A 27482-nucleotide genomic window follows, 5' to 3' on the forward strand; every position below is an offset into this window, starting at 1 on the left:
GAACGAGATGAACAGAAGAGAGACAGAGACGAATGTACGGATAAAAGGGAGCGTTGAGCAATTTCAGATTTGCTTCCGACACGAGTTGGTATTTCGTTTAGCAAGTTATTGAATCAGCAGCGCGGGTTTCGCGTTAACGCTAATTAACAGGTTATCGATATTTCTTTAACGAAGAAATTTTTCTGCTGGATAAATTGCGGTGAATAGCAGCTGTTCTTCCTTTTTGAAATTTTATATGATTCGCAAATTGATAAAGACTAACAATAATTTATCCTTAGAGATCAATAAATGCTACGTAATAAACGTACCAATATAATTTATTATTCTTATATTTCAACTTTTATATTAATTAATCGAATATTAATATCTTTTACAATACCACAAAGCATAATTCTATTCCCTTTTTATAATACTTTTTAATATTTTACCAACTTTTTTAAAATTCAATTAAAAATATGTAAATGAATGGTAAATTAAACAATTATTCGATAATAAAAAAAATAAAAAGAGTGTGTCGTCTATCAAGTCAAAGAAATACATGTGCCGTCCTGTGAACAGTAGAGTCTGTTCATTACAGAAAACTTCTACTGATCCCCGAGAATGTGTAGTTGTTTCACTGACTGGCCAAGCATCCTACGCACGTGAATTCATACACAAGGTCGTAAACGATCATATCCAATAATAGGATTTCAACCAGCAATTTTTATGATAGGTATGACAGAAACGAATGCATCCTATCAGGCTGATTATTACGTAAAATCGTTATTACATTCGTTTGCTCTTGTAGCAATCATCAATGATTGAACGTATGCATGCACGCAAATGCTTCGCTTATCGGAGGCTTATTGTCAATATGACTGTTTGCATGCAGAACAGTAGATATGCCACATCTGTATTTGTCTTTTCAGTATTTCGGATCCTCTCTATTAATTCCCATTTCACGTCAACAATATTTGCGTTCTATTTTGAGAATGCACGTGTTCACGCGGCACGCGCGAAAGATACCACGTTTTCCATGAATTTCTCACGTGAGGATGTTGCCTTGCTCCATTCCCCTATTAGCTTTCTCTGTGATTGATATATAACCCTGCTACGAAGTCCTTAAGAGGTTTCGCGTCGAGTCTGGATTTATCGTGAATTTACGATAGCCAGCAAATTTTCATTCAGCTAGACATATTCTTCATAACTATTCTTATACCTATCTATAAAAAAGAATAAAGCGTTAATAATTCAAGTTTACAGATATTTCTCTACAATGAAATATTCCAATGCAGGTTTCTAACTTTCTTTTAAAGATTTTACATTTCTCGAATGTTCAGAGATCTCAAAACATGTTTCCAAAATATTTTAATAAAGTTTAAAATTGAAGACGTTATAAAGATTTTTTACCGTTACAGTCTATGTGAAAATCTGCATGGATTTTTTACAGAGTATTCTTTAGAATAACGACGACGCGACGGTTCACGATATGCCATAAATTACTGAACCGATTGATTTGAACTTTGGCGTACGTGCTGAGAATATCTCTATATCTCTTACTACTTTTGGATCAATATTTTTAACACATCTTTGCAGTTTGCAGAAGTTTCATGTGCTGCACATTTAAATTAACTCTCGGACACTACCATGGTTGTTCATGAAAAGTGAATTTTTTCCCAATTATCGTTTTCTAATAATACCATCGGAATATCGTGATGTTATTTGTAAAACAATTACAAACAATAACTTGTCTGCTTTTCATTTAATCTTGAATAATAATAAAATATGTAATTGTTTGAGCTTACTGATAGAAATCAGTGAAATAAAAGAAAGCAATGAAATCTCACTCACAATAGATTCTAAGTGTTACATTGAAATCTTGCTGCAATTTTGAAAAAATTATTGTGACGATACACGTTAGGCAACGATTCCTACGATGTTAATGATAAGGAATTGAAATCTTTCTGAAACAATTGAATTATCAATAAATGTACATACCTGCAAAATTACTATGTCACAATCTGATTTGATTTTTTATATAAAAAAATCCGAACATCAACATCTAAATGTATCATTTAAATAGAACAGCTGTTTAATTTTTTCCAAGCGTAAAAGCGATACGTACTAAACGATTAAACTTAGTCAGGGCTTACGTTACAAAGTTTATCGGCAAGGGATTCTGTGTCCTTAATTGCACGACGTTCCGCGGCGAAACATTTTTGTTTCGCGACAGTGAGCGAGCAACGCCGCGGAAGCGCGACCGATGTTTTATTGTGACAAGGCTCAAGTGCGAGGTGTTCGGTGCACGGGAGGAAATATACAACCGCGAGCTTTAAAGTGCACCGATGCACCGCGCTCGAGAATTTCCGTGGATATAGAACGCGCACGGTTCGTAGGAGTATACGCGCCAACGCGACCACGTATTATTACGTAAGCATTCGATACTAAAGAATGCCGTGCACCAACCGTCGCGGTATTTTATTAAACGTTTCTCTATTTTAAATGGAAAAACGCGAATTTTTACCTTTGATAGAGAGGAAATGTTATGCTAAGAATAGGATAGGCGAACAACATTTTAAAAGGGAAGAAATTTGCGTGATTGTTGTTTACATGTATATTATATTGAAATTATTTTGTAAATGGTCATTTAGAAATGGCTAGTGCAGAAATGTTATATTAAATCCGTAGCATAGAATTTTGGAAAGTAAATTTATTTATATGTTTTAAGTAATTCTATTTCAAGATTTCAAGATCCTCATTGACAAACGCTTATCAATTATTGTAATCTTTTGAAATCGAAATGAATTCCGGTGATTATCACCGAATTTGGAAATCAAATTAAAATTTTGTCAAGATATTGTTTTAAAAGGTAAGCGGAGAAAAATCAGAACGAAAGAAAATGTTCGAAAAGAGTTGATATTTTCCGTCATCCTCGTTTTATTAAAAAGATATAATCATATTAAACGATGTAATTATATATCATCAACTATATTCGAACTGAATTTACTTTCTATATCTCTAAAAAGTTGTAGATATGAAAAATAAAATTCTATATTACTTCTGTCTTGCATAGAAACGCTTTATTCTCAGCTAGTAGATACATATGTTTCTTTTAAAATGTATATGTAAAGCATTCGAATCATTTGTCCGGAAGAATATCGGGAAGAAAATGGGGAAACCTGGCCGAAAATAACGGTTTGGTGATACGAAGAGGAGGCGAGGTAAGTTCGAGATGACAGAGTGGGGTCAGAGGATAACTCGGGTCTCGACCGGAGCTGCTTTTGACACGAATACGTTTATGCGATCACTTGGCCTCTCGTTTCTCACGTTAAGGCTCTGTCCACACCGACACCGGATCACTTATCGGTTATTTTATTTCAGGAAGGACGCGTCGCCGAGCTTCTTTATAACTCAAGAAAAAAGATTTTCACCCGCTGATATTCTAAAGGGATATTTCAGCTAGGTCGCGAAATTTCCTTTTTTCCGTTTTTTCTCGTCTTCGCTCGCGCTTACTTGGATACGTCTGAATCTATAATGCTTTTGATATCAAGCTTTAGTCGGTTGGTATAATCGAGTCGCTTCGCGGTGAAATAAAAAAAAAAAAAAAAAGACGGGGGAGGAAAGAGACAGAAGAGAAAAAGAAAGAAAATGAAATCCGCTGACGACAGAGCTTGGTTTTTAAGTGAATCGCGTCTGTAAACGCGACGTCGCGTAACACGAGTGCGCGAAACACCGCGAACCTATTAGCGCGTGAAATGGAGCGACTTGAAAGAAACGAATTCTATCCTCATCGAGGACGACGGTAATCTACGTAATCGCAGACACGCTTCAAAGCGTTCAACTTAATCCGAGATGCAGGAATTTTCTCGACTACTAACGCGTAATTAATTCGCGAGCAGCATCAATTAAATCGCGACTCACCGATTTCGCGAGTGCATACTTCTACAAATCGGTAGAACAAGAAAGGAAAGGCTTACTCTACCTCGGCCAACGTCCATTATATTAATACATCGGTATCGATTCTGTCGTTTAAAATCAACGATTTGAATAGAAGCATGCAGCGTGTCTTCGTATAATTACGAGCGGCATAAAACAACGGCGACGGACGCACGGATTTGGCTTCGATATCGGCGCAAATTAAAAATAAAACGCAAGAGGGTCGCATTGTGATGTCACCGTCAACTTCGAGGAACATGAAAAGCGTGACGTACAAAATTTTTCTCTGTGTAATTGCGATAAAAGTATATCTATATATTTACATATATACATGTATATATGTGTATGCGACAGAGTAAATTAACGTTTCGCGTGTAGCACCTTGCCAACGCAACGATATAAAAGAAACCGGTGCAAATGGGTTAAGGACGAGATACTTTTCACGAAAATCGCAACACGCTCGTGTGGTTCTTTTCTTGCCCGTTGACGCGTTTACTACTCAGCCCACCCATCCGGTGACTTCCGGTGACATGATGACGAGTATAACTCCCGGGCCATTCGGCGCATTAAACGCGAGGACAATTAAATGGCCCCTTCGCTGATTCCCGCCGGTAACTTATTCCCAAAGTTTCCAAACTTGGTCGCGCAAACAACTTTAATTAAATATCTACCAGCGATGCCTGCGCGCGTTCGTCGATGAACCACAGACGAAGAAGGAAGAGCTGGAAACAAACGAAAAGAAACGATCATCGAGCGAAGAACAAGAGAAAACGAAGAAAAGAAGGTAAAGTTAAAAAGGAGAAAGATTTACGGAGAAGAGATAGAGAAAAGTGAAAAAGCGAGAGAAGTAAATGTGAATACCTAATAATGTAATACTAGGCTAATTCTCTTTAGAAAACTCGGAATCGCGGTTTTCGTTAATGAAAATGAATAATGGACAGGGTAGATAATCATACCGCATTCGATGTACACAACCACCCCCAACCACGCCATTTTCTAATTGAGTCCATCATCGTATTGGCATACCACGGTTTTCGTTAATTGTAATGAATCGCGAGTCCCAACAACGCCTGTATTAGGGTAAATACAAGACTGGCTATTTTTGTTACGTGGAATCGAATTACATGTACGTTTCTGTAAACAAGAGATCACTGCGATATCAGAAAACCGTTTTAATGAAACATAACGAGAAAACTTGTCACGACTTACCCTCGGCCATAAACAACGTGATTTATATTCGTACGTGTAAATTATATAAATCCTGAATTTTTTAGAATACTACTTGAAGATACAGTTATTTGTCTGATTGCTTTTTAGTGTATCGATTTGATTAATTGTATGAATTGTAGACTGTAGTAAAATATTGACATTATGTGTATATATGATGTTTACTATGTTGATTAATTGAAACAATTTAATTGAAACAATTACTAATTAAGTTAAAATGTGAAAAATGTAATCCACAATAATAGTATGCCAACTATTTATCCATTTAACGCACTTACATGCCCGTGACATCTCTATAAAGAAATAAATAGTTTTTAATTTAATCTTTAATAAATTCAAGGAAGGCGTATAATTTAAGATCTCAGAATCTAAGTATACATATATATCTTATAAAAAATAGACGATACACCCATCTGTATTGTAAGTTGTTTTTTTATTATGAAAAGAATAATTACATACTCTTACTCTGTTAAACTTCCCATAGATACGTAAACATCCACAGTTTATTTATGATAATCGCATCGACACCGGCCAATCTTCGTAATCAACGTTCGTCATCAATCCGCCACTCTTGTGAAATCATTTCGATCTTGACTGGATGCATCAACGTGGAGTGAGCCGGGAACGAAAAATCTCTCTCTTTAGGAAAATTATCGACGGTTCGGAGGAGCGCGATCCAGTCGAAGAGCACCATTGATACGAAAACGAGTATCGACTTTGACTGTCCACCGACTCTCACCTTTGCCAGTGCGTTCCTTTTAATCTATCCGCGTGATGCAACGGACTGCAACGTTCTTCTGCCTCCGAGGGCTTTCGGATAGCAGTAGAGGAAAAGAGAATGAGAGAGAGGGAAGAAGGAGAGAAAAAAGAAGAGAAGATGTATGCGGAATCGCGCGCGTCGAGTACGTGGAACGCATTACACGATCATCGCGTACGGAAAGCCCAGATCAATTACATAATGGCGCGACTGAAACGGATGCTCTTCAACCACCGCCCCGAGCCCCCTTAGCCCCGTCCCACCCCAAAGCGTCCCTGCGCTCCTGGCACAGCCCCTTTCGCAAAGTGACTATAGAACAAAGGGTTGAGCCTCTTCTCTGCGGGCGCAGTAATTATTATGCTCTTTGACGATCCCTCTGTCTGTCAACGGTAACGCCAACGGAATCGATACTTCTAAAACTTTAATCGTTTCACGTATGAGTGACATGCTTTCGCGTTAAGCCGCATGTAAAAATATTTCACGTCCGCAGCCGAGCCTCGGGGGAAACGAGGAGGTGTCGAGAAGGGTACCATCCGTGTCGATGATTTTCCTTTCATCTGAATCGATGACTCGGTGGAGTAAAAACTTTATAGATCGGTAGATATAGGGAAAAGTTTCGATTTAGCTGTAAGATGTTTGGTTTGGCTGAGTGTGTCGTGCGAAGATATCAGGTTGAGGGATTAATAATCGTCTAAAGGATTAATAAACGATAACGAGTTCTTCTTATTTAAAAAGAATGTACTTAAAATATCTTATCGAATACGATATCTCTTATTAGATATATCCATGTACTCGAAGATTTTGCAACCCATACACTGTGGCACCTTAAACTTTAGGCCATTAAGAACAGTGTATAGGTTCCAAGGACCTTGACCCATTGTGTAGATTTCAAGAACTTCCACAGTCCCCATAGTTGATTATGTGGTTCTAATGTATGCCATATTGCTTAAATATTAAATATTGTATTGTTATTGTAGTAAATATATTTAATTTAATTCTTAAACGATTAACTTTAGTTTGGGATCTGTTTCGTGTGGTATAAATAATCGTCGTGGATTGATACGTACGATTGATTGCGAAAAAGTCATGTTAACTATGAGAAATTGTGAAAATCGTATAATCATAAAAAATGTGTAGAAAATATTGTGTAACCACCCTAGAGGAATATTATTCTTTTCTTCAAGAAAGGTATATTCTGTCCCATTATTTCAATGATTTAGATAAATATGAATATAAAGAATATTAAACCTGCAGACATGTTTGTCGACTTATTAGATAAACTTTCAGTCTTTTCAATTTTCGAATTTTAAATATTTAACACTATATTCTACAGGAACTACTAAGAGATATTCGATATTACTTCAGAGACGAACAGAAATAAATACATTCGATCAAAATACAACTAAACGCAGCACATAACAATTACATAATTTCTTATCGTGCCTATTACAGCGACTCAGACGTTGATAAAGGAACAAACAGATAAGAAATTGTTGACTCTATGTATAACAGCGAAGGAGAGGGAATACAGAAGATAAACGGAGGATCATGATATTGCCGAGAGTTAGATACTTTCCTGGATCAGTAGTGAAAAATGATAGGGCGCGATCGAGCTGGCGTCGCTGGGATCTCATTATACCCCGTGGAAAGACGAGATCGTCTCCGTAGAACTTCTTTTTCGCCTGGAAGGAAGGAGGGCCTCCCGTTTCACGATACAGAAACGCTTTCCTCGTTAGTCTTAATTTTCTCTTGCGGCCCGACATAGGCGACGACACTTCATATCGCGAACGACAGTACATTCGTGGGAGCGTTAATGACACCGTGGAATACACGCGATGAATAAGATCGTAATAACGAGTGCCAACCGTTGTTCGCAACGGACCCCTTAATTTTCCTGCCTAATGTTTGGATTAATTTTCCGTTCGTCTTTTTCGCGCGCCGCGTATTTACTTTTGTTGAAATAAAACAAAGAATGTAGGCCGCTGTCTCCTATCTGAATATGAAAATCTCTTTTGCAGCTGTATCGTCACAGATTCTCTGTGTATACATACAATATGCATGATACACACTTTCCGGCGAATCACAATTATAATATATATAAGTATATGTATATAATTTTGTTTCAGCGGAATATCGTCACTGCCAAATACTCAATAGCATCCTGGATAATTTAAAATATTATTTTGTTACTTCTGCAGGGGATGAGCGCGTACATATAAAGTGCGCGCTTATATTGTTCCTTTCTGATTCTACATTAAAACTGTTTCACAGTATTTTGTTGTTCCATTTTTTGTTTGGAACCTGCATGTAGACATTTTATTTTGATATTTGAAGTATACAAATGTCTTCGTTATAAGTTTTAGTTGTTATTTTTCATAATAAATTCTTTATATATTTATCATCTTAAATAATCTTGTATAATAGATCGTTAAATTTGTACGAACCAATAATTCCACTAAAACGTAGAACGATATAACATTAATCTTGTCATATTTTTAACACATTTTATTTTAATACCAATCAGTAAAGCTAAGTCAGGCAAAACTATTTTACATGCTTTTTATTTTTAGAACTTAATATTTTCTGTAAAATGTCAAGTTCTTTAATAAGAGATATTACAGATCTTTGACCAGAACGTATCTAATGATACGAGGCGAAAAAGAACTGAAGGAAATGTCTGACTTTTCAAACGCGTTTCTGATGGCAGATATCGCGTATCACTACATACATACACGCATAATATGTACACAGACATATACCAGAGATGCTCTTGGCCCGAGCAAAATCTCAGCCCGCAGGAATGACAATAGACTGTCAGATAATGAATCCCCACTGTCACCCCCTTTACCATCTCACGTCCTAAAACCCACCCTTTGCCATGCTCTCTCTTTCTCTACCTGTCTTTTTCCCGCGCGTATTTCCTTTCTCTCGGCAGCGACGGGTTCGAAACCATCAACTTTTACTTATCGAAGAACAAACTTTTTCACGACATCGATATCATAATGATAAATTAGACTGATCGAATCGACGACGAAATAATATTTGTCCAGCTAATTATTTATTATACCATTCTCAGTTTATATATCTCTAGTTTAGAATTTTAAATGAAGAAATTTAGTGAAAATTACTTACATTAAACTTATATCTTAAGCGTTTATTTTAAACTGCATAAAATATGAAAAGATAACGGCCAATGTTTTGCTAATTCTATATTCTTTTTTTAATTTAAAGATACAACATTGCGATATTGCTGTTAGGGCTAATTTTCTTTAATAAGTAATTAGCTTTCTCCTTTCTATTTTGCCATATAACGCTTATTTTATATTAGTATTTTTTCTTTTTTTTTTTTTCATTTCTTGTAATACAACCAAATTGGAATAAAAAGAGTCGTATTATTGCGTAAGCTAATAAACGATGTATGTAACTTTTACTTAGATCTCAGTTGTATCTCTCGCTAACTATACCCTTTATATTTTCCACCCTCTACTCTTGTAGCAAACAGGACTATGACCGAGTAGGCGAGGCGTCCACTTAACGCTAATGCCCCTTTTATTGGTCAAGATTCCAGTCAAAAGCTGAATAGACGCTCGAGTTATACTCCCAATTCAGTTTCCTCTAAAAATTGAACGAACAATTCATTATACCTGCTTGTAAATATTATACTCAATCCCGTAAAATCTCATTTGGCAACTAATATAATTTTTATATGCCAAACGATACAGATTAATTTACTTTGAACAAATTGAAAATAAATTAAACGTAATTTTCCCATTCGAGCAAATATTTCTATATTTTTTTGATTATGATTGATTACGTTATTTATAGCTATTCCTTATATTGTTTTCAATTCCACATTTAAACATAATTAATATTCATTTCCGTTTATAATTCACATATTAAAAAATAAAAGAAAGGAATTCAGTCGTTTATCCGCTTACGATTAAGCCGATGGGTTCTTTTAATCTAAAGTATAATGCGTATTTAAATTTATCATGGTACATGCGAATTCTCTTCCATTTTTTCCTTCCTTCTTTTTTTACGTGAACTCGGAAACGAATGAAGCAAAGCCGGAAAAAAGAATTGGAACGTGAGGTGTAACATATCGAACTGAATGTTGAAGCCAGTGAGAGAGCGAGTCGAAAAAAAATTTTGCCTGGGCCTGGAATAACTCCAGGCAGAAAAAGTGAGCAAAAAATTTCCATAAAAATGCACTCGTACGTATAATCCGGATAAAGCTTAGCATCGTGAGAGCGGCTATGTCACCAGTGGAAATGGCGAAAAAAACAGAATTGGTATGTGGAAATGACGGTAATCGAAGATTGTAAAAGGGCACGTGAAGAAAATGTTATAGCATACAATAATTTCAAAGATATCTTCTTGAATAAAAAAGACATATATATATATAAGTATAAAATTCATGTTAAAAATAAAACATGTTAAAAAATTATCTTTAACAGGAATATTGTAGTACATATATTAATGACATATGACTAAAATATATATGGGTTAATATCATATTAGAAAATAAACATTTATTATTTTGTTAAATAAAATTTAAATCTAGAATAATTTTGTGAAAAAAATATATTTTCGTTACTTATTTTGATACATTCATGATAGTTTGTATATAAATATGGCTTATACATTTAGGACCTGAAATTCATCTTTTATGTATATAATTTTGTTTCAGTCTCATAGAACAAAAGATTTGATCATTCCTTTTTTAATCTTTTGTCCACAAATGTTCGCACTGAATAAAATATTACTTCTAAATTGTATGTACAATATCAAAATATCTAAATTTCACCGATAGCTTTAACAAAATATTAAGGAAATTATTAACATCAACAAGAATGGTGTAGAATATATTTATTACAAAATACTTCAGATAATGTATACTTACTGACGTACGTCCGCACAAAATTTGGAAGATAACGACATTTGTTTATGTTGTCAAGTTGCAATATGGAAATAGTGTTGCGTTAGTTTCCCGTTTAAACTTGACTATAAAGTTATGTTCAACTACTATTGTGTAAGAAAGTTTGAATAAAAAAAGATATTTTTGTACCATGTTATGAAAGAATGGAACTCAAATTACAAATGAAAATATGCACTTTAGAAAAATATGACCCTATTTTCATTGAGTGAACTTCTGTATGTTTGAAAAATACGTTACTTAAAAGATTGATTTATATGCTTTAAAGTCAAATACGTGATATATTTTCATGAGATCTTAAGTTTTAATGATTACGCATCAGTCTTCAGACTGTTAACTGATTAGTCATTAGCAGTAAATTAAGCTTTATAGATCACAATGGTTTAGTACTTTACATTCAACAAAAATAATCTGTAGTTTAGGCATTTTCATTAACGGGCCTCTTCTTATTCTAAAAAATAAATATAGTTTGTTAACACACGATTATATGTAATCAATTACATTAAATTTAATGCCGTTCTAATAATTATCTTACAGTTTGTTTAGATGGTTTAACATCTGTACTAGAAGTACGTGTTTTGGACCTCTCTTGTTCTAATTGTGCATGTAAGGATGCTACTTCGGACGTCAACTCATCTCGTATTTCTTGTAATTTTGCGACTTCAGCTAATACTGACGCTTTGTCTTTCACTAGAAACGAACAAGAAAATTAATCATATTTACAATAATACTAGAACTATCAGTAAAGAACTATTAAGCCTACTTTCTCCATGAGATAATATTTGATAAAGCTTTTTATTCCTTTCTTTAACTTGTGTTAATTCCTTTTTTAAGTTTTCTACTTGACTCTTTAATTCATTAATGATTTCGTCACGTTTTTCCACCTCTACCCTTAATTGAGCAGATGCAATATCATCATCGATTTTATTTAATCTCGCCTTCAATATATCCTTTTCTTTTTCCTTTGTGATTTCTTCTTTTGTCTCCTTTTCAATTCTTTCAAAAAATTCTGTGTCTAATTCTATAAATAAATTGACTAAATTAATAATTTTTTATCTACTTAAGATTTAAAATATGAAATTATTTTACCTTTGGATTTAGTATCACCATTTTCTGGAGGTAATACTCTATTTTGAGTAGTAGTAGTAGTAATGGTAGTAGTTGTAGTAGAAGTAGTTTCTAATCCCATATTGTTGAACTGCTCCAATGACATAGTAGCCTTTTTTGATTTTTTCCCTGATTTCTTATTTGACTCTTGCTCTTTTTCTGACTTGACTGCACTTACTAGCTGCTCTTCATAAGCCAGCTTTGACAGCAAAATGGCTTGATGTAATTCTTGCTCAAACGTTTCCTCGACAGCCTTAAGGAAATCACAATTGGACGTGATAACACACAACACTTATAAATATGTCACTACTGAAACAAAATCTTAGCTTTAACAATTTATATCTAAAACTAAACTATGATTTTCACACATATTAGTCAAGCCTGTGCTGTCCTTTATTACACACAATTGGTTGGGTGTCATTGTACCAATGTCCAGATAAAAACTTATTTTATTAAATTTATAACAAAAATTTCATTAAACTAAAGACAAGTAAATAAAATACATTATAAAAAATGTATACATTACCATTGTATCTTTCTGTTTCCATTGTTCCCATTGTTGATTTTCATTGCTACTAGTTTTTTTCTTTTTTCCCTATAAATAAAGAAAAAGTGTAAAATAAATAAAACATTTATTTTACAAATTTCTGAACATTATTATGATGATATTAAGAACTAAATTATTCTATTAATTATAAATTGATTTGCTTCCTACATTTAAAAATATATTGAGATTCATTATATACACCACTAAAGGACAAAATCAATATTGAAGTTCGTTTCAAAATACAAGGTCCCGCCACGACTTACAAATACTATGACGTTTACCGGGTAATCAAAAACAAAAAAACAAAAAAAAAAAACAAAAACTACACGCATCATACCTTATTTTGTTTTTTCTTGTCGTCCTTTTTTGGTTGCTGCTGTTGTTTCGATTTGTCGGTTTTAGATTTTTGATTCGTCTTACCGGCAGTAACATTCTTCTGAGATTTCTTCGGCTTACAATCATCATCATCAATGCTGAGAACTGCGAATCTTGATGGTACGGCGGTCGCCATTTCTGTGAACTCTGAATATACGTATTGATAACGAAAACTACAGAACTTCCGGTATCATTATACTCATAAAACTTGTAATGTTCATTGAGTCTTGTGTTATTGCATCGTGTATCATGTAAAAAATGATATAACCTAGTACAAACGAACGACTTACGTGCTATACTTATCGCACACAAACGGATGTATAAGGAAAAATGAAGAACGATGTTAAGCTATCACATAAACCGGAAACGAATAGTAGACGTTATTGCAAACTTTCAGCGCCTCTAGCGGAAAATATTATGGAAATTACACTTACCCGCCCGGCGACACAGTAAGACCAACTGTAGAAATAGAAATAAGAAAATTGTATATTTCAAAGTTTCAAGAGTTTAACATGGTACTTATACTTGAAAGAAAATAAATTTATTACTATTATATATCTCAAAGTACTTACATATTTAATACCAAATATTATATTTGAATTGTTTTATACATACATACATGCTATAATCTTTTCCTTGATTTGTGTTAAAGTTTTATTACTGTTTATCACAATATAACAATATAACAATATTAGTAATTAAGAAACGTTATCGATGTTAAATAGTTTGCAACTTATTTTATAATTAATTTCATATACATTTCAATTTACATGTCATAACTGATAAAAAATATTTTAGTTTTATAACTCTAATATAATATGATATTATACTTTTATACTTGTACAAAATTTAAATGTATCAGTTATTAAAGTTATAAGTTGATCCATTTTGATATTTGAATTTATATTTACATCATAGTTATTGTTTTATACTTCATAATATTGTAAAAAAATTTCGTAATAATTTTGTAATTAAACTGTATTTCTTTTTGTTTATTTGTTATACACTAAATTTAGTTTTTTAAACTTTATATTCACGTTATGTATACAAAATATAAAAGTATGCTATTTATATTTAATTGTAGCAAAAAATGCATTCTACATAAGTATTAAAAACATAAAATCAGATTGATATTAAAAATTTATATACGAAGTATTACATATAAATGCAACTATTGATAAATTATATTGAAGTGATAAACCATGAGAAATGTATGTGTATTACCAGGTATTACTTAGCATTTAAATCCTTATCACCTTTGATCTTTTATATAATTTTTATTTCATTATCATATATAGAATAAAGTCTTTTTAAAATCAACAATGTTTATTTATTCCTATCCTGAAAATAATATTTAGCGCAATTAGCAATTATTGGAATAATTATAAAATTGTAGAATTACTAAAATAAGATATGTATATAAGTAGAAATTGGTAGAAAGGTAGGAGATAGATAAAATGCAACAGTTGGTAACATTGTCGAATCGAGAATCTCGAACAACGAGAGAGAAGGAAGTATCCATCACACATCCATCCATCCACCGTACAGAGCCCCGTTGCACGTCGGGAAATTGAACATGTACGTATGTCGTATGAGCGACGTAGAGCGTTGAATGTGTCGATTGCGTTCGGGGTTGGCTTGTACTTTTCGCGGTTAAATGTGCGCGCAGCAACATCGCATGGTCAGCTATCAAGACGTTTGCGAACCCTTCTAGTTTATAGTGACTAAGTGATAAGAGGTGAGGTGAAAAGAGAAACTTCTTTTCTTGGGACGCTCGCCAATTTCGGGGCTATAACATTCTATTGCGGCGTCGTCTTAACAAACAGTCAAGAGAACACATAAAGGTTCACTGCTGTGCATCTGTGTGTGGAATATATCCAATCACGGAATTCGCGGGCTAAGATGCCCGACGTGGCTCTCGCGGACAACGTCGGCATCGAGATCAACGAAGATCGACGAAGCGGTGCACGGAGCGACGCTCGCTCCTGGTTTCCCGCGAATACACCTCCGATTCCATTTTTATCTATGCCCGCGCATATGGGTGAACAATTTGTCGTATTTTGAAACATCGGAGTGCTTGTAAATTAATTGACTGTTTTGAAGAAAAAAGATATTTGTTTTATATACTACGGATGATTGCTATACTTTGTTCAAGATAACATAACATGAAAACAACGACAATTTGTTAGTGTATTATCTGTTCTTTTTTTCTTTCTCTCGTGTATTTCTAATAAAATATGTAATACATGATTTTGGAACGAATATTTATGGTGCAATTTATAGATCTGGAAGAAGGACATATTAATTAAGGCTTAGTAGCAGGATTTACTCTAGTGGTTATATTGTCTTTTGTATTTATGCCTAATGTAAAATGTTACACATGAAGAAATCAAAAGCGTTTTGATCAATCAATGTATGTACTTTAAGTTTAAAAATTTACAAAATGAGAGAAACGTAATCGAAAAGTGTCCATAAACTTAAGAGAATCATTTATTCATTTGCAAATTGCATATTGCATTTGTTTATATGGTTTTCCATAGATATTTATCATGTTTCTTCTCAAATTAAATAAAACCACTTATTGTTACTATATATTAAGACCAGATTTCAGTCAGTAGAATAATTCTTTCTTATTGTTACAATACGCGAACAATTATTACTTGAGGTGCTTCATCTAAAGATAGATAATATATAAGATATTTATGTTGAATTTCAATGCTGGTTTTATGAAAGAATAATATTAAGTATCTTTCTAAAATGTGTGAGCAAACAGAAATTAATTATTTGGATGGAGATGTTGTTTGGGTGAAACTCGGAGGTTGTTGGTGGCCTGGACAAGTTACTGGGTTCCACAATTTACCTGAAGATATTCAACATGGATTTCAAAAGAAACCTTTAATAGCTGCTGTGAAGTTTTTTCAAGAAGATACATAGTAAGTAATCTTCAACTTATTTTTATTATATATTAAATCTATTAATGTTTTTAATATTATTTTTGGCTAATAGATATTTATATCTTTTATATATATATGTCTCAATGTTTTAATTTTTTCAGTGAATTTGTCAAGAACTATCAACAGATTTATAAATACAACTGTACCCTGAAAGATGAATTTATCAGGAAAGGATTAGGTAATATTTCTTATATTTAGAATAGTATATTTCTAATACTTATATGTGAGTATACAGTTTAAAATAATAAATATAATAGGGTAGGTTGGGAGGTCATTCAAACCTACTTTTTTTTTTTTACTTATTTTTGCATATCAAATATTCTCTTGCCCAGGTATACCATCCAACCTGGCACATTTTGTATAATTATACATTTTATAATATTACTTGCAGACAAATATAGAAGCAGATGCAAAGATGGATCCAGATACATGGACAAATTTCCTGGAGACGTTGAAATGGCTGAAAAGTTAACAGGAGGAGATCCTGATATATTAAGCCATGATAAATTTTCTCCAGAAGAAAAGCCAAATATATCGGCTTTATTTGGAGATAAGAAAATTCCTAAAAAGAAACGAGAACGTGAAGAAGGTCATAGAAAAAGTGATAGTAGCGAAGTTGTACGAAAAATCACACATCCACGATTTTTAAAAGAAAGTGATCATGAAGTTCGGATACGTCAACAACCTAGCAGCTTACCATCTACACCGAATAATAGTGGGTCTCCACAATATCCTTGTCATTTATGTAATTTCACTTCCTCGCGAGTAAATGTTATTATTTGTCACATAAAAAGCCACAGATCAGGAAATTCACCAATGTCCAAATCTAAAGTAAAAACTTATTCTCAATATACAAGTAGATATTCTGATGTAGATACTCCAAAAAGGAAATATACAAAGAAAGAAAAAGGTCAATCAAATAAGAATAAAAGCAGCAGTGAATCTGGCAAAAGAAAACAAATTAAACAAAATGAGAAAGTTGCTAAAAAGAAAAAGACTTCAGATCCTAAAATTCGCGATACTATATTAGCAGATTGGGAAGATGAATCAGATGAAGAACTTAGCTTGAATAAAAGTAATCCAACTGATATAGCATCTATGAATGATTCTTCACCAAAAAATCAATTTGATTTTGACAAATCAGAAGAACTTAATGAAAAGAATAATACACTACCAGATGCTAGTGAAATTATTGCAGAAACTGAAAAATTACTTAAAGAAACCGAGACGCTTACAACAATTAACATAACAGAAGATTCTTTATCTGATAGTACTAATATTTCGAAAAATCTGAAATCAAATCTTTTTGATAAACAGTCGTCCGAATTAGAAAAAGATGCTAGAATATCTGATGTTAGGAGTAATGAGTCTAATAATAAATCACAGATGGAAAAAGAAACTTTTAATGTTGACAGCGAAAATAAACCTACTGCATCAAATAAAGATAAAAAATTATTATTATCTTGTTTTGATTTCCATGAAGAAGAACCATCCATACCCCCTGTAAGGAAAAAGTCTCGTGCATTTCATCAGAAAAAAGAAATAATAAAAGAATTTGAAATGAGTCAAGCTTTAAAAACAGAACAAGAAAAAGAAATTGAACATAATAAACCTGAAGATGAAGATAATACTAGTTCAAATGAATGTGAAAGATTAAATACACAGTCATCTTTAAGTGAGCAGAGTTTAGAAAAAAGTAAAAACAGTGACAAGGTTATAATTAATGATAAAGAGACAAATAATAAACTTGAACATACAAAGGAAAAAATTAAATCCGGAAAAGAATCAGAAAAAACACAGAAATCTAATGTTAATACTTGTGAAACAGAATTAGAAATCGTGGAAATATTTGAAGTTGAAAGGATTGAAGCTGAGAATGAAAATACTACAAATGCTTCAAAAAATGTTGAGATGCAAAATTCTCCTACAACAAACGTAACGTTAAATATTAATAAGAAATTAATAGAAAACAAAAATCTAGATGTACAAAATATCCCTATTGATGATGAACAAACGGACATTAAAGACGCAACTATTAAAGGAAATGCAGAAAATGTAAAACAGGAACCTTCAAAGCAAGTTGAAGAAACTTCGTTTGAGCGTTTTACAGTAGAAACAGAAAATGAAGTTATGTCTGAATCTGCTGAAACATTTCCAGAACAAAGTGAAAATTCAGATGCAGATATGCTGGATCAAGATCAAGTGCCTAATTCAAATTCTACAAAAATTTTATCAAATGACGACCAGTTAAATATTACTCTTCAAGGTCGTAAGCCCAGTAGTAAATTAAGAAAATCAGAACCTATGCGTGCTAACACTAGTGAAAGTGCCAGTGGTTGTGAAAGCCCAAAAATAAGGGATAATAAAAGCAATTCAAAAATATTTGAAAAATTTGAAATAGAAAAAACATCAGAATCTGATAGCGAGCGTTCATATGGTCGAAGAAAACGAAAACCAAATAAAAAATATTTAGAATCTGATATATATGTACAAGATGCAGATCAAATGATATGTAAGACTGATGAAAGTCAATCTGAAAGCGAGGAAAAATCTTCTGAAAAAATAAAAAATAAATCAAAAAGAAATAAGAAATTTATAGAAAATATTAAGAAAATAAGCAAGGACATTGATCTTGAAGCAGAAAAAGAAATAGAAATTTCCTGTAATACTATACATACAACAGAAAATAATGTTAATTCTTCAAATATAGAATTAAAAGATGAATTATTTGAGAATACATCTAAAAACCAAATGTTTATAGAATTAGATACAAAACTTGCAGACAATCAAATTTCTATTGAAATTCCTAAGAAGTTACAGGTATCAACTGAGGAAAAAGTTCTACTAAAAGAATCTGATACATCTGTCCTTGAAGATACAAAATCTGCAGTAACAGAAGATAATACTGCTAAATTTGAAGGTACAATTCTTGAATATGAGAAAACAAAAGACAATGATACTGAAAGTATATTAACTTCAAGTAATCTTTCACAAGAAGATTTAAAAGATCTAGAATCTCCTACTTCTCTTCAACTGGAACTTTCATCAGAGAAAGAAGCATCTTATCAACAATTAGATACTTCAAAAACTGTTGACATGCTTCCTCCCAAAAAATCTCAAATAAAAAAGTTTGAATTATCACAAATTGATATTTCTGGTACTGATGAAACTCAAAAAATCATGATAGATCCTAAATTAAATAGTGGACAAGAACAAATGAAAAATGTAACTACTAATGAAACAATTGAAACTAGTACAGATACAGAGGCAATTAATTCTTTAAAGCAGGAGAAAGATGCTCCAGAAAAACTTGAAATAGACACAAATAATGTAGAAATTACAAAAGATGTAAATCAAATAGAGGAAGAAAATAAAATTCAAGGTGGAAACACAACCATACCAATAAATCAAAAAATTCAGCATATAGAAATGGAAACATTGGAGAAAGAAGAACAAAAAACTAAACTAGAAAATTTAGAACAATTGCCTACAGACTCAATAAGTACATTAAGCGAGCAGCAAGCTCAAAATAGAACATCTATGCAAACAAGATATAAAGGAAAATTTACACCAGATACATGTGCAAAATTAAAGAAAGATAAAGAGTTATTTCCTGAAGAAAAATCAACAAATACATTCCAGGAAGCTTTCTTAAAAACTTTGCATATCGACAAGAAAAAGGGTATAGTTAATGATTCTGATACAACTGGTAAAGGAAAAAAAGGTAAGAAATTAGTGAAGAAAAAGCCTGAAGAAGAAATAGATATAAATACATCTTCTGAGACAACTCAAAATATGACAACTGAAGATCCAAATATTCCAGAAAATTATCCTAATCTTTCTCAAGACAACAATTCTCAAGTCACAGTTATGAGCAATTTTGAAGGTATAGAAGTAGTAGTTGATCAAAATCTTGAAATCGATGCTAAAGTGGATGATACTATTTTTCAAAATGTTGACCAACTTACATCAACAAACGAATTTAATATTATGCCTAAATCATTGATACAATCACCTACTGAAGACAGTACTAAATCTATCAATATAGATGTGCAAAAGTTAGATGAATCTTCAAGATCATTAACTTCTACACCTTCCCCATCATCAGACGTTAATGTACCAGTAAAAAAACGTGAAATGCCACGAATAATTGAAAATGTAACATTGACCGAACCTATGCAAATTTTAAAGTCAAAATTATTAGATAAATTACCACAGAAAGGAGTAAAACATAAATTAGAAACCGATGGTACAAAAAGGTGTGACCAAAAGGGTGGTCCAAAAACGAAAATAATGAAAATTGAATCTGCATCTTCAAATACCAAACTGAAAACTGGTTCAAAGGTTACATCTCCACATTTGTCTTTAACTAAAAAGTTACAAGTTTTAAAAGCTGAAGAAGCAGAAACAGTTGCTATGTTAGAGGCACAAAATGAACAGTTAAATGTAAAAACTTCAAAAACTCCAACTACAACTACTACAACTGAAAAATATATTCAACAAAGTTCACAAAGCTTGGCAGATATGGAACTAGATATAAATTCAATGCCATTTGTTTTAAGTGAAGATGTTTTAACTCCAGAAAGCATTGAACAAATGCCTGTTGTTATATCTTCTATTATACCTGCATCTAGCACAATTCCAACACTATCTTTTACACCAACTACGCAAATAGTATCTCCCACTCAAAGTCAGTTCAAATTGAATGAAACTACAAATGAAATGTCACCTTCAAAGAAAAAGAGTGGTACTCCAGCAATTTTGAAAAACAAAACTAAGGCAAAACCTACAATTACAAGTATAAAAACGCTAGTGCCACCACTTACAGGTGGTGTGAAAGGTATAAAATTTCAAAATACGCCAACAACAAACAAAGTGCCACCTCTTTTAACACAGAAGAGTACATCAGGAAAATATGTAGTAGTACAAACATCTGGAGGTCAACAATTGCGATATGGTGTTCAAGGAAAAACTGGTGTGCAACAAAAAATTGCTATACCTGGTAAAAGTACTGGAAATGCCCAAGTTGTTCATCAAGGTAGTAAAGTAGTTATATTAACATCAGCACAATCAGGCCAAACTAAAATGCTACCTTTAAATATTTCTAAAACATTAAGTGGCAAGGTTCAAAGAATTATGACAAATAAGGGTCAAGTGTATTGCCCTATCAGTCCACAGGGTATTATAAATTCAAAAACACTCATTGCTCCGAAAGGAGATGGTGTCTCAGCAACAACATCTAAGCTTCCTGCTGGACATAAGATTATTAACACACAAGGTATAATAGCTTCAAAAGGAGTTCTAACTCCTATCTCAGGAACAATTGGAAAGACTGCTTTATTGGGAACGTTGTCTCAAGGAATTTTCACGAAAGGTGGAATTTATACGCCGATAAGTGCTTCTACTTTAGGCGGGAAAACTATCATTGGATCAAAAGCCCTAGTTACAAAAGGTACAACCATTTTATCTTCACAAAATTTAGGTACTTCTAAAGCTATTTTGACCCCCATATCTCAAGCTATTTCTGGCAAAACAATTTTAAGCACTCAAGGTATAGTAAGCAATAAGGCAACAGTTTTGACACCAATAACAGGACAGCAAGTAAAAGCTATTGCAGCAAAAAGTCCATCCAAAGGAAATAAAGTACAATACCAATCAGCGCAACAAAAAGTACAGCTTCCTATGTTACAAAAATCGCAAAAAATTCCAATGTCTACTACTTCACAAGGAAGATCTGGTCAAATGAAAACTGGTAGCAGCAGTACAGTAGTATTGCAAAATACCATTCCTACACAAAAGACTGTGCAACAAGGAAAGAAAGTAATTAAACAGACAGTTGTACAGCAAGGTTCTACTATTCAAAATATTGTATCTCAAAGTAGCCAACAGACAATAGGTCTAAGTCCACAAATTCAACAGAAAGGAAAATCTGTATCTACATCAAGTATACAAAAAGTTATTATACCTCGAAGTAATCGACAGCAAAAAACACAACAAAAAATAGTTGTTCAAAAAGTACAAGAACCTGCAATTACAACTGTACAAAATATTCAATCAAAACAAACGGTCTCAGTACCATTAACTACTGTACCAAATGTATCTAAAACAACAATTCAGCAAAAACAGGCAGCTAGTACTACTGCAACTACAAGAATTAGTACAAAAGGCCAATCAGTAAATAAGACTACTACACAACAGCAGAAGAATTTGTTGAACATTGCAATGAATTCAGTAACTACGACTAACGTGAATACAAATGTTTCTACATCTTTGTCTCTTCCACCATTAGAATCTACTGAATCTGAGAGGAAATCGAAAATAGAAGATGTACTTGTTGAATCTGTTCAAAAGGACCAGCCTAAACTAGAAAATTTCAATGTTGAGAAGGGTAGCGAAATAGAGAAAATAGAAGAACCGAAAATAACAACACAACCACAAATAATGGCTTTGCCAACAGAAAGTACTGATGGAACACAAACTTATGTTTTGGTAACTATTGATGAACAAGGACAAATACAACCTCTTGATAATAATACTCTTATGTCACTAGAAGGTACTACGCAAAATCCAGATGGCACAAGAACATTATATATAGATCCTAGTTCATTAGGAGAAGCAGGCACATTAGATAACATTGTTCTTCAATTTGATAATGCTGTATTACCAAATATACAAACCAGTGCTACAGAAACTACTCAAACAATTATATCAGAAAGTCTTCCTACTTCAGAAGTAATACATACATCAAATCAAGATATTTTAGCTGCTGCTTTGGCAAATACAGATTTTCAACAAGAAATCAATTTAACAGAAAATCCGGCAGGAAACGTAATGACCACTGGTTTGACTCAAACAAGTTTAATTAATCAGACTATCTTGCAGTCAACTATCGTACCTCCTACAGAACCAATATCTTCTCCTTGTGTGCTTGAAACTTCATTGACTTTAAATCAACCCATAATGACGCCTTTAGAAGTGCCTAGTAATTTGCCAATACAATCAGAGTCAACTCCAGCTTCTGCTGTGACAACCATCCCGTCTTCTCTTGAATTACCAATAACAATCACAAGCCCTAATATTTCATATATTTCGACGGGAGAAGCACAAATACAAATCCCTGGTAATTCTATGCCAGATATTGGAGAAATCATGGAAAATCCAAGTACAGCAGAGATCGCTCGAGCGGAAATCCCCGCAAGTACTCAATATTTGGTATTACCAAACTTAGAAGATAATATTGCTGTAGGAACTTCGAGTGAACAAAGTAATACTATTTCAATGCCTAGTGTTTCATATTCAGTTTCAATACCAAATAATATAGTTTTACAAACTTCACAAGTCCAAACTACTCCTTCAATGCCAATAATAGACGATACCTATACTGAAAATGTGCAATTTGCTTCAACTATAGAACCATCAATGGCACCAGAACAGACTTTTGTAGATGTACCTGTTTCTGAAATGCTTGTTTCAAAACCAGTTGTTTCCAAGAAAAACATAAACTCGCAAGACACTGCTGCAACATCAGAAATGGCAGTATCTCATAATGTTTCTACATCTTCCCAAGAATCTATTGTATCAACAAATGAATCTCCCTTATTAAATGAAGAACAAGATACCACAATACCATTGCAAGAAGTATACTCTTCTCAAGAAATTTCTATTAAGTCAGAAGAGATGCTCTTGGAACAAACAGTTACAAAGGAGGAGAATAATTCAAATGTGGGAATTAGTAGCCAAAGTGAAGAAGTTAGTAATAATGATAATATAGTACATGTACAAATTATGGAGCAACCAGATGATGCAATGACAAATAGTATGTCATTAATGGATGATAATACTTTAGTTACTTCTGAATCCAATGCAAAAATTTCGTCTGAAGAACATGCGAATTTTGAAGTTTCAAATTCAAATGAAATAAATACAAATAGCTCACAAGAAACACAGAATATAAAAAAATTTAAAGAATTAAGTTTTAATGAACGATCTGCTAATAAAGTCCATTCTCCCATATGTGAAAAACAAGCAGCAACATCCAATGAAGTAGAAGTTGCTCAAGAAGGGGCACAAATCCTACCAGCAGAGTCACTGAACCGTTTAGATGAACATAGTATGGATATAGATGAGGTTATTGAATCTAAAATTTATGCTGCAAATACAATGAAAGAATCCGAAGATTCTCAAAGAGATGAACCATCATCTCAAGGTGAATCAGATTTGATTCAAAGAAATTTAGAATTACATTTTGGAGAAACAAATGCAGAGGCTAGTCATGAAATACCATCACAATCATATGAACAGTTTGGAATAGCAATGACTACTGATTCCACTGATTTACCTAGTCAATCTGCTACAAAGTCTGAAAATTCAAAAGAACCATCACAATCAATAACATATGAACCTATGGAAACAGATGAAGAAGCTGTTGTAACAGAACCACCAACACAATCATTTGAACATTCAAAGATAAATGAAGCTTCTCAATCATATGAAGCATCTGCAGAAGCAAGTACAAATGCGCCTACCCAATCTTTTAACGAATTAATGCAAAGTCAAGAAGAAAGATCAACTATTGATGATGCAATTGATGATCAGACGTTCCCAACACAGAGTTACGAAGTTGGTAAAGCAGAAAATATTCCAGAAAATTTAGAAACGGATGCTGAAATTAGTCAGGAAGGAAATATGCCATCTCAATCTAATGATATTGGTACAGATGGGATTGGCACATCCTCAGTTTCTACAAATAATTCTGGACTTAATGAAGATGAAACTGCAAGTTCATCTTATGTTCCAGAAACACCTGAGAATCAAGAAAGGGATCCAGATCAAGAGAGTGCAATAAGTACATCATCTTGTGAAATTCCACCTTGTGCTGAGTTGAATATTGCATCATCTAGTGCAGAGCATACAAGTATCCATGACAATGGAGTACCTGAAATACCTACATCTTCATATAATTTGAATCCAGACATTACTTCAACTCATGTGGATTCTGTACCAACCTCTAGTTATGAAGAGCAAAATGTATCAACTTCTTATGAAGTTCCAATCTCAATGCCAGGCCTAGAGGAAACATCCTCTCAGAATTTTGTTACAGAAAGTACAGATCATAGAAACGAACCATCTAGTTATTATACTCATCACCAGGAAGTAACAGCAAGCTATTATGAATCTGTGGGGCAAGAAACAAATTCGAGATTGGTTGAAGATCCACAAGAGGAAGTTACTCCTAGCTATTATGACAGTAATCCACAAGAAGCAAGTCAAAGTTATTTTAATCCAGAAGAAGCCACACCAAGTTATTCCAGTCATAATGTTTCTCCCAGCTATTATGATCACAGACCAGAAAGTGAAGCAAGTCAGAGCTACTATTCTGCAGATGACATAGAAAAATCAGAGCAGTCTTCCTCACAAAATATTGAGGCATCACAAAGTTTCTATCAAGAACAATCTGATGAATTAAAATTAACTCAACAAGGAGAAGCTACACCAACATATACAGAAAGATATCCAGTTGATTACACATTAGAAAATTCACCAATAGACAGGCACGATCTTGTAGAAAGTTCTGTACCAGCCACTAGGCCTACAGAGAGGTAATATATTATGATGAGAAGTAGCGTTGCGCTATAAAAAGAGTCCTTGTTTTTATAGACTAATGGACATTACAGCCATTGATAGATAAACTCGTCTATTTTCAAATGTAAATATAATATTAAGATGATAAATAACTAAATATAAGTTAAAATTAGATTCTTATCTATAATTTATAACAATACATATACATATATATGTATATATATATACATACATACATATATACACACATACACACATACATACATACATACATACATGCATGCATACACGTATCACAAATGTGCAATGTTTATGTACATCTGTGAATAAATATGTATGTATATATATATATATATTAATTATATATATTCGTACATAGAATTTGATAAGTGAGCAGTGTAATTACAGAGGAAAACTATGGTTTTGTTACAAAAATATTATCTTATACATATATCCATCTTATTTAATATATTGAAAAAATATAAACATTTCAATATATTGAATTAGATTATCATTCATAACTTCTTTCTCCTTTCTTTTAACTAGATACAATACTTTATCATATACTAAATTGATTATATGTTTTCAAATACAATACATATGCAATGTGTATATTGTAAAACTTTGTAAACTGTCATTGGGATAGTAGTAACAACTGTTAATTATTGCTAGTTTTGCAATAAAACTTAATAGTTACACTATATGGACAAATGCAAAATGTAAAATATTTGTATATTATTGTGGGTTCTTATGGAGAATAATCAGAATCGAATAAGAATTGGAAAAATAATTCAGTGAAACTTTACTACTACTCCATAATGACGAGTCCTAAGGAACGTATAAATGCACAATATACCTTCAATAAGTACCAATAATGTACGTCCCAAGATATTTGTAAAATTCAAATAGAAAGTTTCTTGGATTATTCTTTAAAGACTTAATTTTTCAAATAAGTTTTTCATTCTCCTTTTTGACTACTTATGAATCTATTTACTGACAGGAAAGTCTTTATGTATAATCAGAAGTGTAGATAATTAAGAGAATTAAGAATTGAATTATTACACATACATTGTTTATTTGTAGGTAATAGTTTACATTTATGATAAATAAAGAAGCCTATTATTTGAATTATGATAATGTATAATCCGTGTGCTAAAATGTAAAGAATAAAAAAATTTAATAGGAGATCTGTCATGTTTGAAATCAGTCAATATTTACAGGGGAGTAATTTAAAAATAAATTAATAGAAATAAACGATTTAATGTAAACAAGATCATTTTATTCCTGTGAAATATTTACAATTACATACCATAATTTTATATGTAAACAAATTTTTACACATGTGCATTAATATACATGAATATTTTTAATAGTTTTAACATGTTTTAATAGTTTTTCTAATAATTTAGAACAAATAATTCTTTTTGAAGAATGATGTAACCCTCAAACAAGACAGATTTCCCAACATATTCTAGTATAAAAACAGTTATATTATATTCTTTATAAACTCATGTTATCAAAAAGAAATTTGTTTTTATTTTTCGCGGCGTTTTCAATCGTGATCACGCATGTATATATTATGTTACTGTTACGGGAAGAAAGTTATTGATTATGATATATCGGATTTAATGGAAGAGAAATTAAGCCAGAGAAATTTTCGAAAATGGACTGAATTGTTAATATTCTTTGATTGCTTTTTGAATTCAATCAATATATACATAAATACACGTGTACATATATTTTTCAAAGCAATTATATTATAAAAGTTTCTATACCTATAAATAGTATGTAATACTGTGAAATGGGGAAAATATAATTACATTTTCTATTAAAATTTTCTGGTACAATCGTAAGTTGGGATATAATTGCTTCATTGAAGTAATCAAATTTAAGTGACATAAAGTGATATTGATTAAAATAGCATTAATTCGTTGTTATATGGATAACAATTTGATATTTTCATCACTAACAATATTATCTTTTTATTTCTACAGTGTGCACCACATACACGATTGTAACTAAGAGATAAAATAAATACATAAATATTTACGTAACAAATTATATATACAATAAATGTTTTTG

General features: G+C 32.4%; 2 protein-coding genes and 1 long non-coding RNA gene across 3 annotated transcripts; 1 reads left to right on the forward strand and 2 right to left on the reverse strand.

Moving 5' to 3' along the window:
- Positions 1-299: 299 nt before the first annotated feature.
- On the reverse strand, positions 300-6154 carry LOC105665814. Its single transcript, XR_007224339.1, has 5 exons — positions 5602-6154; positions 5125-5435; positions 4872-5049; positions 1978-4637; positions 300-1202 (listed from the first exon to the last, which is right to left on the reverse strand). It is a non-coding gene; the product is annotated as an uncharacterized LOC105665814 (long non-coding RNA).
- Positions 6155-10465: 4311 nt separating this feature from the next.
- On the reverse strand, positions 10466-13296 carry LOC100642487 (G kinase-anchoring protein 1). Its single transcript, XM_020863481.2, has 7 exons — positions 13155-13296; positions 12827-13011; positions 12469-12537; positions 11925-12195; positions 11599-11856; positions 11371-11525; positions 10466-11286 (listed from the first exon to the last, which is right to left on the reverse strand). The coding sequence occupies exons 2-7, from the start codon at positions 12998-13000 to the stop codon at positions 11254-11256; spliced, it is 960 nt and encodes a 319-aa protein (XP_020719140.2). The 5' UTR covers positions 13001-13011; positions 13155-13296; the 3' UTR covers positions 10466-11253.
- A 1073-nt stretch (positions 13297-14369) lies between these two features.
- On the forward strand, positions 14370-27478 carry LOC100642366 (mucin-3A). The gene is made up of 3 exons (XM_003395934.4): positions 14370-15797; positions 15920-15996; positions 16210-27478. The coding sequence occupies exons 1-3, from the start codon at positions 15622-15624 to the stop codon at positions 25419-25421; spliced, it is 9465 nt and encodes a 3154-aa protein (XP_003395982.2). The 5' UTR covers positions 14370-15621; the 3' UTR covers positions 25422-27478.
- The last annotated feature ends 4 nt before the right edge of the window (positions 27479-27482 follow it).

The sequence above is a fragment of the Bombus terrestris genome, chromosome 6 (genome assembly GCF_910591885.1).
Source record: "Bombus terrestris chromosome 6, iyBomTerr1.2, whole genome shotgun sequence".
NCBI lineage: Eukaryota > Metazoa > Arthropoda > Insecta > Hymenoptera > Apidae > Bombus > Bombus terrestris.

Coding starts and splice junctions, on each gene's coding strand:
- LOC100642366 (XM_003395934.4), top strand. CDS start 15,622: ATGTGTGAGCAAACAGAAATTAATTATTTGGATGGAGATGTTGTTTGG. Junction 15,798..15,919: donor TTTTTTCAAGAAGATACATA/GTAAGTAATCTT, acceptor TAATTTTTTCAG/TGAATTTGTCAAGAACTATC. Junction 15,997..16,209: donor ATTTATCAGGAAAGGATTAG/GTAATATTTCTT, acceptor TATTACTTGCAG/ACAAATATAGAAGCAGATGC.
- LOC100642487 (XM_020863481.2), bottom strand. CDS start 13,000: ATGGCGACCGCCGTACCATCAAGATTCGCAGTTCTCAGCATTGATGAT. Junction 11,857..11,924: donor TGGTGATACTAAATCCAAAG/GTAAAATAATTT, acceptor ATTTATTTATAG/AATTAGACACAGAATTTTTT. Junction 11,526..11,598: donor AATATTATCTCATGGAGAAA/GTAGGCTTAATA, acceptor GTTCGTTTCTAG/TGAAAGACAAAGCGTCAGTA.